Here is an 11,619-nt window from a genome sequence, read left to right as displayed (position 1 = left end):
CCCCTTCACTATCTTATATGTTTCAAGGAGATCACCTCTCATTCTTCTAAATTTGAGAGAGTATAGGTCCAATCTACTCAATCTCTCCTCACAGGACAACCCTCTCATCCCAGGGATCAATCTAGTAAACCTTCGTTGCACTGCCTCTAAGGTAAGTATGTCCTTCCTCAGATAAGGAGACCAAAACAGTGCACAGTACTCCAGGCGTCCTCTGATCCAACTACCTTGATGTATTTTGAAATGACATTTACATCTCACTAGGTGGAAAGTCACTTATTGATTTAAAATTGTACAACTGCATATGCAAACATAAGAGTGTAATTGTAAAAAACAATGTAATCCATCTTAATACATTTAGCTCTGGAATAAACATTTCCCTAGATGTAAATACTTTTCACATGAACATGAATTTCACGCCTACAATTTTCTTGGCATTAACTGTTTCACTAAGTTGTGCATTCGTACCCAATTAGAATGACCCTCAAGACATAGTTAGGCACATATAGGCAGAAGAATAACAACAGTTAGAACATTATTGACAGTTTGAAAGTACATGACAAAATGACATCATTTGTGTTAGGACAAAATGGCATAACATTGCTTAACACTGCCAGGGCTCTACTGCTCACCATATCATAAAATATGGCGAGGCACCCAGATTGTGTAGCATTCCTCCAATTCCTCTACTAAAATAACCCCGTTTAAATTCAATGACAAAGACATCACTATTGAAGGCAATGCCTCATGCTGTGTTACAGCATTGCAGCTCAAGGACTGGTAGCCCTCGTGTGCCTTGCTCAACTGACAATGCTTCACAAGTGAATACAGGCAACGTTTGTGTCTTTTTTTTCTCTCACAAAACAGTACGGGTAAAGCAATCTCTATCAGCATAAAAATTACTCAACCTGTAAAGGTAGCAGGTGAAAGAGATAATGCAGCAGCAGTCAGGAGTGAAAATAAGTTTAACACTTGGCACTTAAAAAGGATCAATTTGCAGAAATAGAAGGAATGCAGGCCAAAACTCAGCTATAAAGAAGAAAAGGAGGGACAGATGATATTGTAATATGAATAGAGCTATTGGGAAAATGGGGGGACAAGAATGACAGTGAGGTAAAGAACAAAATGAACATGCACATAAAGGGGAGAAATTTAAGAGCAAGGGAAAAGAATAAAGACATAGAAACATAGAAACATAGAAAATAGGTGCAGGAGCAGGCCATTCAGCCCTTCTAGCCTGCACCGCCATTCAACGAGTTCATGGCTGAACATGAAACTTCAGTACCCACTTCCTGCTTTCACGCCATACCCCTTGATCCCCCGAGTACTAAGGACTTCATCTAACTCCCTTTTGAATATATTTAGTGAATTGGCCTCAACTACTTCCTGTGGTAGAGAATTCCACAGGTTCACCACTCTCTGGGTGAAGAAGTTTCTCCTTATCTCGGTCCTAAATGGCTTACCCCTTATCCTTAGACTGTGACCCCTGGTTCTGGACTTCCCCAACATTGGGAACATTCTTCCTGCATCCAACCTGTCCAAACCCGTCAGAATTTTAAACGTTTCTATGAGGTCCCCTCTCACTCTTCTGAACTCCAGTGAATACAAGCCCAGTTGATTCAGTCTTTCTTGATAGGTCAGTCCCACCATCCCGGGAATCAGTCTGGTGAATCTTCGCTGCACTCCCTCAACAGCAAGTATGTCCTTCCTCAAGTTAGGAGACCAAAACTGTACACAATACTCCAGGTGTGGCCTCACCAAGGCCCTGTACAACTGTAGCAACACCTCCCTGCCCCTGTACTCAAATCCCCTCGCTATGAAGGCCAACATGCCATTTGCTTTCTTAACCGCCTGCTGTACCTGCATGCCAACCTTCAATGACTGATGTACCATGACACCCAGGTCTCGTTGCACCTTCCCTTTTCCTAATCTGTCACCATTCAGATAATAGTCTGTCTCTCTGTTTTTACCACCAAAGTGGATAACCTCACATTTATCCACATTATACTTCATCTGCCACGCATTTGCCCACTCACCTAACCTATCCAAGTCACTCTGTAGCCTCATAGCATCCTCCTCGCAGCTCACACTGCCACCCAACTTAGTGTCATCCGCAAATTTGGAGATACTACATTTAATCCCTTCGTCTAAATCATTAATGTATAATGTAAACAGCTGGGGCCCCAGCACAGAACCCTGCGGTACCCCACTAGTCACTGCCTGCCATTCCGAAAAGTACCCATTTACTCCTACTCTTTGCTTCCTGTCTGACAACCAGTTCTCAATCCACGTCAGCACACTACCCCCAATCCCATGTGCTTTAACTTTGCACATTAATCTCCTGTGTGGGACCTTGTCGAAAGCCTTCTGAAAGTCCAAATACACCACATCAACTGGTACTCCTTTGTCCACTTTATTGGAAACATCCTCAAAAAATTCCAGAAGATTTGTCAAGCATGATCTCCCTTTTACAAATCCATGCTGACTTGGACCTATCATGTCACCATTTTCCAAATGCGCTGCTATGACATCCTTAATAATTGATTCCATCATTTTACCCACTACTGAGGTCAGGCTGACCGGTCTATAATTCCCTGCTTTCTCTCTCCCTCCTTTTTTAAAAAGTGGGGTTACATTGGCTACCCTCCACTCGATAGGAACTGATCCAGAGTCAATGGAATGTTGGAAAATGACTGTCAATGCATCCGCTATTTCCAAGGCCACCTCCTTAAGTACTCTGGGATGCAGTCCATCAGGCCCTGGGGATTTATCGGCCTTCAATCCCATCAATTTCCCCAACACAATTTCCCGACTAATAAAGATTTCCCTCAGTTCCTCCTCTTTAATAGACCCTCTGACCACTTTTATATCCGGAAGGTTGTTTGTGTCCTCCTTAGTGAATACTGAACCAAAGTACTTGTTCAATTGGTCTGCCATTTCTTTGTTCCCCGTTATGACTTCCCCTGATTCTGACTGCAGGGGACCTACGTTTGTTTTTACTAACCTCTTTCTCTTTACATACCTATAGAAACTTTTGCAATCCGCCTTAATGTTCCCTGCAAGCTTCTTCTCGTACTCCATTTTCCCTGCCCTAATCAAACCCTTTGTCCTCCTCTGCTGAGTTCTAAATTTCTCCCAGTCCTCAGGTTCGCTGCTATTTCTGGCCAATTTGTATGCCACTTCCTTGGCTTTAATACTATCCCTGATTTCCCTAGATAGCCACGGTTGAGCCACCTTCCCTTTTTTATTTTTACGCCAGACAGGAATGTACAATTGTTGTAATTCATCCATGCGTTCTCTAAATGTCTGCCATTGCCCATCCACAGTCAACCCCTTAAGTATCATTAGCCAATCTATCTTAGCCAATTCATGCCTCATACCTTCAAAGTTACCCTTCTTTAAGTTCTGGACCATGGTCTCTGAATTAACTGTTTCATTCTCCATCCTAATGCAGAATTCCACCATATTATGGTCACTCTTCCCCAAGGGGCCTCGCACAATGAGATTGCTAATTAATCCTCTCTCATTACACAACACCCAGTCTAAGATGGCCTCCCCCCTAGTTGGTTCCTCGACATATTGGTCTAGAAAACCATCCCTTATGCATTCCAGGAAATTCTCCTCCACCGTATTGCTTCCAGTTTGGCTAGCCCAATCTATGTGCATATTAAAGTCACCCATTATAACTGCTGCACCTTTATTGCATGCACTCCTAATTTCCTGTTTGATGCCCTCCCCAACATCACTACTACTGTTTGGAGGTCTGTACACAACTCCCACTAACGATTTTTGCCCTTTAGTGTTCTGCAGCTCCACCCATATAGATTCCACATCATCCAAGCTAATGTCTTTCCTAACTATTGCATTAATCTCCTCTTTAACCAGTAATGCTACCCCACCTCCTTTTCCTTTTATTCTATCCTTCCTGAATGTTGAATACCCCTGGATGTTGAGTTCCCAGCCCTGATCATCCTGGAGCCACGTCTCCGTAATCCCAATCACATCATATTTGTTAACATCTATTTGCACAATTAATTCATCCACCTTATTGCGGATACTCCTTGCATTAAGACACAAAGCCTTCAGGCTTGTTTTTTTAACACCCTTTGTCCTTTTAGAATTTTGCTGTACAGTGGCCCTTTTTGTTCTTTGCCTTGGGTTTCTCTGCCCTCCACTTTTCCTCATCTCCTTTCTGTCTTTTGCTTTTGCTTCCTTTTTGTCTCCCTCTGTCTCCCTGTATAGGTTCCCATCCCCCTGCAATATTAGTTTAACTCCTCCCCAACAGCACTAGCAAACACTCCCCCTAGGACATTGGTTCCGGACCTGCCCAGGTGCAGACCGTCCGGTTTGTACTGGTCCCACCTCCCCCAGAACCGGTTCCAATGCCCCAAGAATTTGAATCCCTCCTTGCTGCACCACTGCTCAAGCCATGTATTCATCTGCGCTATCCTGCGATTCCTACTCTGACTAGCACGTGGCACTGGTAGCAATCCCGAGATTACTACTTTTGAGGTCCTACTTTTTAATTTAGCTCCTAGCTCCTTAAATTCTTTTCGTAGGACCTCATCCCTTTTTTTACCTATGTCGTTGGTACCAATGTGCACCACGACAACTGGCTGTTCTCCCTCCCATTTCAGAATGTCCTGCACCCGCTCCGAGACATCCTTGACCCTTGCACCAGGGAGGCAACATACCATCCTGGAGTCTCGGTTGCGTCCGCAGAAACGCCTATCTATTCCCCTCACCATCGAATCCCCTATCACTATCGCGCTCCCACTCTTTTTCCTGCCCTCCTTTGCAGCAGAGCCACCTACGGTGCCATGAACTTGGCTGCTGCTGCCCTCCCCTGATGAGTCATCCTCCCCAACAGTACTCAAAGCAGTGTATCTGTTTTGCAGGGGGATGACCACAGGGGACTCCTGCACTATCTTTCTTGCACTGCTCTTCCTGTTGGTCTTCCATTCCATATCTGGCTGTGGACCCTTCTCCTGCGGTAAGACCAACTCACTACACGTGATACTCACGTCATTCTCAGCATCGTGGATGCTCCAGAGTGAATCCACCTTCAGCTCCAATTCTGCAACGCGGACCGTCAAGAGCTCGAGGCGGATACACTTCCCACACACGTAGTCGTCAGGGACACCGGAAGTGTCCCCGAGTTCCCACATGGTACAGGAGGAGCATATCACATGACTGAGCTCTCCTGCCATGTCTTAACCTTAGATACCCTTAAATTGGTAATAACAATGTTATAGTTCACTTACTGATATAAAAAATAAAAGAAAAGCTACTCACCCAACACCAGCCAATCACTTACCCCATTGGCTGTGACGTCACTTTTTGATTACTTTCTACTTCTATTTTGCTTTCTCTCCCGCTGTAGCTGCACCGGTATGCTTTTGACAGGTCGCTCCCCTCTCACCAACTGCCGCTGGCTCTCGATCTCCCGCTGGGCTTTTGACAGGTCGCTCCCCTCTCACCAACTGCCGCTGGCTCTCGATCTCCCGCTGGGCTTTTGACAGGTCGCTCCCCTCTCACCAACTGCCGCTGGCTCTCGATCTCCCGCTGGGCTTTTGACAGGTCGCTCCCCTCTCACCAACTGCTGCTGGCTCTCGATCTCCCGCTGGGCTTTTGACAGGTCGCTCCCCTCTCACCAACTGCTGCTGGCTCTCGATCTCCCGCTGGGCTTTTGACAGGTCGCTCCCCTCTCACCAACTGCCGCTGGCTCTCGATCTCCCGCTGGGCTTTTGACAGGTCGCTCCCCTCTCACCAACTGCTGCTGGCTCTCGATCTCCCGCTGGGCTTTTGACAGGTCGCTCCCCTCTCACCAACTGCTGCTGGCTCTCGATCTCCCGCTGGGCTTTTGACAGGTCGCTCCCCTCTCACCAACTGCCGCTGGCTCTCGATCTCCCGCTGGGCTTTTGACAGGTCGCTCCCCTCTCACCAACTGCTGCTGGCTCTCGACAATAAGCAAATGTAAGAAAATATATAAAACTGAGACAGTTTACAAATGAAATAGCTGTGTTGGCAAAACAGAGTCACTGCTCAATTCACAGGTACAGCATTCCTCACCATCTTTGGTGCAGGAAAGTGTAACCAATATAAACTCAGCCAAATACATCACCATAAGGAGATTATTCTGAGAAATTAAACTTCATGTCACTAGCATGAGTTGACTGCTATGGCTGCAGGTTAAACAAATGGATGACGAGATCTAAAACAGGCAGTCTAACAAAGCACGCAATCACTTGGGAACAGTGACTGAGATTACGTTTGTGCTGGAATCACTGAAATTGGTGGCAGCTTGCCCCAACACTAGGTTTTGAATGCTTTTACTCAAGAGGATCTGCATAATATGAGATTGGGTCTCAAAACCTCTCCGGTCATATATATATATATATATATATACATACAATAATCAATTCATATCGTTAGACTTCTGGTATCTGAGTGCATCCACTCAAAAAGGTACAACTCAGTCCAGTTGAGACCCAGAGTAGCCTTGTACTTCTCTACCAAGATTAGGAAGTATTGGTCTCAGTATTGAATATATACCCATCTTCACATGAGTAAAGAAAAAAAAACTTGCATTTATATATAGTGCTTTCCATGAGCTCAGGACATCCAATTAAATATTTTTAAAGTGTAGTTACTGTTGGATATTTTGATTACTAAATCCAATATTCCACAACTGCATCAGGTTTTATTTCAGTTCTGCTCTCGGAAAAGCCTCTCCTTCAGGGGCGAGAAAGTGACCAGAGACCTGATTATATTAAAATTGAAAATTTTACTTGAAATATTGTAGTTCCACTAATACAAAATGAATAAAAATATGCATAAACATTTATAATACAGAAGCTTTTAAGTCCATAGACAAAGTCATTTTGTGCAATAAGAGACGGTAGAAAGGAGACAGACCATTTAGAATTACCCAAATGTTTCCCGTTTATCTAAAGCAAAACTGAGAAAGACAGACAACAAGTACCATTACAGAAGTATCTAGTTTCATTTTTCCATTATGTAATAAATAAATGAGCACATTACTTTATAAACCAATTTGATGTAGCAAAATAATCCACACTTTCAGTTAACAGTTAAGATAGAACAACAAATGGGGAATGGACAAAATTTATAAGTTAAATCTTTATCCAAAAAGCTACAAGGCAGAATAAATGAGTTGGAAAAACTATGGCAGATGGAGTTCAAGGGGAGCAGGGGAGCAGCAGGGGTGGAGTGCGAGATCATCCATTTTGTATTTGAGAAAGACAAATTGGAATATATATATATATAAATATATATATATTATAGAGACTAGGAGCTGTGGAGAAGCAAAGGAATTTAGGTATCCATGCACACAAATCACTAAAAGCTGGTGCACAAAGTAATCAAAAAGGCTAATGGAATGTTGGCCTTTATCTACAAATAGAACAATGATGTGTCAATTATGCAAGCCCTTGGGTCAGACCCCATCCGGAATATTGCGTTCAGTTTGGGCACCAAACCTCAAGATAGATATACTGGCCTTGGAGTGGGTACAGTGCAGATTCAACAGAATGATACCAGGGCTTAAAGGGTTAAATGATCAGGACATAACTTGGCTTGTATTCCTTTTGAGTTTAGATAGTTAAGCGGTGATCTAATCAAGGCATTTAAAATGAGAAAAGGGATTCAATAAGGTACACAGAGAAACCATTTTTTCTGGTGGGAGAATATAGAGCTAGGCCATTTACAAATGAAACTTTTCTCAAAGGGTAATAGAAATCTGAAACTTGCTCCAGAAAAAGGCTGTGGATGCTGGGTTAATTGAAATGGATGTATTTTTGTGAGGCAAGGAGGGTCAAGGTATATGGAGCAATGGTGGGTAAATGGAGTTGAGGTACAAATCAGTTATGACCTGAATAGCGGAATAGCCTCGAATGGCTGAATGGTCTACTTCTGTCCCTGTGCAAGACAAACACAAATGGACAGGTAGCCAATGCAAATAGTAGAGAAATGGTATGGTATTGTGCTCTTTTCACAGTTTTAAAATTTGCTGACTGATCCATAATGATCCATATTTCATTGAAAGGTGGCATCACACGTGAGCATCAGAATGTGCTCATTGTTGGTTCCACTACCAATACCTGAAATGGCTTCACACTGAAGCAATTACAAAAAATGTAGACAAAAAGCAAAATATTGCAGATGCTAGAAATCTGAAATAGAAACAGAAAATGCTGAAACACTCAGCAGGTCAGGCAGCATATGTGGAGAGGGGAAGGTAGGGTTAACATTTCAAGTTGATAGTTCGGACAAAAGGTCATCGATCTGAAATGTTAACCCTACCTTTCTCACTCCACAGATGCTGCCTGACCTCCTGAGTGTTTCCAGCATTAGCTGCTCTTATTACAAAAACATAAAACTTTTGGGAAGACAAAGATCAGACATCAAATTGTAGAAGCTCAATGTAAACTTTTTTTTTAAAAAAAGGGACAACACATTCAACATTTAAGCATTAAATAGTTGCCAAAGTTAACATTAATCTGTCTAAAAAGGCAACTAAAGCTGGATTTCAACATTACTTTGCAACATACTGCAATCTGTAATAAGAGCCTTTAAGTGCATCTGTTAACTACTCCCGTTGGTGAGGTTAAGAATTGCACATAGGAGATCTAAAAAGGGAGGAGTTTAAAAAAAGAGACAATTTATATTTTACAAACAAGATGAGTGAAAGGAATACATTTTCACTGAAGGCTGGACACATTTAGCATACTATGCACAATGAAAAACAGAGTATTCAAAAAAATAGTTTAAATATTAACTGCATAGCACTGTAAACGTGCTCAATTTGAATCTCTAACATAGAGTGGTGGCTTCTGTGCAACTAACAGCAGTCATTGTTACCACGACAGTAAGACAATGTTTGGAAGAACAAATCGTATAGAATGTGATATCACAGCAACGACAAGTTACCATGTAGGAAAGTGCTGTTGCCCATTACTGAATTTTTGGTAGTAGTTATTACAATAATTTGTCATGTGACATGACAGGCCATCACCCAAAAATATTCCTTTAAAGGATTCATCCAATTTTGAATAAAGGTGCTTTAATTTTTTTAAAACAGAAAAACTGGCACGAATCAGTTTTTAAATAAAATCAGACAAATCAACAGTGACCGTTACTAACTAGCACTGTAGAAGTTACTTTGTTACAGTATTTCCTGTGCTAATCCAGAAAAAACACACAATTCAACTAGTGCAGCATTTTAGGGAAGAACGTCTTGCTTCTCCTAAGTGCCTGTCATCTTCAGTAGGAATGTAGTTGCATCTAGGATTGCTGGACAAGGCGTCTGTAGTGAGGTAACACTTTCTTCTCCGGAAGATAAAGGCCAAACTCTAAAGCCACAAGTGTTGTGAACTCAAAAGAAACCAGCTCCTTCGAGTTCAATCTTAATCGCTCTTCCAGTTTCTGTGTAGAAGGGTTTTTTAAAAAGCCATTAAAAAGTGCTATAACATGGAACATACTGTACCACATCAATAACAGACTTTTAGCTAAAACAGGCTGAATTCTTGATATTTACAAGACTGACAAGTGTTAACAAATTTACACATACTTCAAAATGTTGACACATTTAAACTGAATCAGGAGGCTCTGACCAGACAAGTTTAGGAAGTGCTGGATTTGTTCATCTCAGCTGAGGGGCTAATCAGCCAAGTATCCAGGCTCCTGATCACTATTCAACCGTGGTGGCACACTGCACTCCTGCAACACCCAACACTTTTAACAAAGTAAACACTAAAAGAGGAGATACACCTGGATTCATAATCGGAAAGTTACGGGATATGAAGTTGAAAAGATGGATCTTGAGAAGACTCTTTAAAGGTAAGAATACAATGTAGGGCCCAAGTTTCCACATGATTTGCGCCTGATTTTTAGGAGCAACTGGTGGAGAACGGACTATCTTAGAAATCGCAATTCTCCACATTTTTTTTCTGCAGTTCTAGTCAGGTAGAACAGTTCTACTTTGGAACAGAATTTTTTCTTCAAAAGGGGCGTGTCCGGCCACTGACGCCTGATTTGAAAGTTTCCACAGTGAAAACGTACTCCAAACTAAAGTAGAATGGAGCAAGTGAAGATTTTTGTAGAACTGAAAAAACCTGTTCTACACATTAAAAAATCAGGCGCAGGTTACAAATTAGGCGTCCAGAACAAGGTGGGGGGGGGGGGGGGGGGGGGGAGAAGGGAAGTCATTAAATTCTATAATAAATCCTTATTTATACTTATACAAATAAATCCAACCTGAATAAACATTTATAAGCAAAGAAAAGATTAAATAAACCATCTTCCTACCTGTGTGAAAGTGCTTCAGGCAGGCCTTTCGGGACCGAAGGCTGAACGGGCCGGCCCGAGACTTCGGGCAGGGCCCGTCCCCAGCACCAGATTTACAGGTAGGTGGCGTTGGGTTGGGTTGGGTCAAGTCGGGTCGGGTTTGGGGGGGGGGGGGGGAGAGAGAGAGAGAGAGAGAGAGAGAGAGAGAGGGAGGGAGAGAAAGGGGGGGGGGAAGAGAGAGGGGGGGGGGAGGAGAGAGAGAGAGAGAGGGGGGGAGGAGAGAGAGAGAGAGAGGGGGGGAGGAGAGAGAGAGGGGGGCGGAGGAGAGAGAGGGGGGGAGGAGAGAGAGGGGGGGGGAGGAGAGAGAGGGGGGGGGAGGAGAGAGAGGGGGGGGAGGAGAGAGAGGGGGGGGAGGAGAGAGAGGGGGGGGAGGAGAGAGAAAGGGGGGGGGAGGAGAGAGAAAGGGGGGGGGAGGAGAGAGAAAGGGGGGGGGAGGAGAGAGAAAGGGGGGGGGAGGAGAGAGGGGGGGGGGAGGAGAGAGGGGGGGGAGGAGAGGAGAGAGAGGGGGGGAGGAGAGGAGAGAGAGGGGGGGAGGAGAGGAGAGAGAGGGGGGGAAGGAGAGGAGAGAGAGGGGGGGAGGAGAGGGGGAGGGGAGGAGAGGGGGAGGGGAGGAGAGGGGGAGGGGAGGAGAGGAGAGAGGGAGGGAGGGGAGGAGAGAGAGAGAGGGAGGGGGGGGGGAGAGGGGAGAGGTCAGGTCGGATCCAGTCCGGGAGCGGGAGTCGGGTCTGGTCGGATGGGGTCCAGTCGGGGGGGCGGGGAGCGGAAACAGGAGCGCGGGGAGCGGGAACAGGAGCGCGGGTCGGGTCGAGTCAGTCGGGGGGGGGGGGGGGGCGCGGGTGTCGGGGTCTGGTCCGGAGGCGGGGTGGGGGAGGGGTGGCAGGGAGCGAGTGTCGGGTCTGGTCTGGTCCAGAGGCGGGGGGGGGGGGGGGGCAGGGGAGCGGGTATCGGGTCTGGTCCGGAGGCAGGGGGGGAACGGGTGTCGGGTCTGGTCGGGGAGCAGGTGTCGGGTCTGGTCGGGGGGGGGGGGGGGGAGCAGGAGCTGGCCGTGGGAGGAGCCTTATTCACGCAGCCCCAGTGAGGCCATTCGGCCAAGGCTAGGGGCTGCGTGCTTCGGGCCCCTCCCACACAGTTTTGGGCGCCTGGAGCTACTGCACTTGCGTGCCCACTGTAGCGCGCATGTGAAGAGGTCCCGGCACTGTTTTCAGCGCAGGGACCTGGCTCCGCCCCCCCCCACAGCTCGTGCTGGCTGCGCAG

At 45.4% G+C, this 11,619-nt stretch overlaps 1 protein-coding gene across 1 annotated transcript in view; it reads right to left on the bottom strand.

Moving 5' to 3' along the window:
* Nucleotides 1–6,808: 6,808 nt before the first annotated feature.
* Nucleotides 6,809–11,619, bottom strand: part of LOC139277085 (CDK5 and ABL1 enzyme substrate 2-like) — a 51,264-nt gene continuing 46,453 nt past the window's right edge. Inside the window, exon 9 of the mRNA XM_070895097.1 lies at nt 6,809–9,444. Coding sequence (XP_070751198.1) covers nt 9,304–9,444 — 141 coding nt within the window. The 3' untranslated portion in view covers nt 6,809–9,303. The remainder of the gene's footprint in view (nt 9,445–11,619) is intronic.

This window comes from Pristiophorus japonicus, chromosome 12, assembly GCF_044704955.1.
Source record: "Pristiophorus japonicus isolate sPriJap1 chromosome 12, sPriJap1.hap1, whole genome shotgun sequence".
NCBI classification, from domain to species: Eukaryota; Metazoa; Chordata; class Chondrichthyes; family Pristiophoridae; genus Pristiophorus; species Pristiophorus japonicus.
This window is presented reverse-complemented; position numbering and strand designations above follow the sequence as displayed.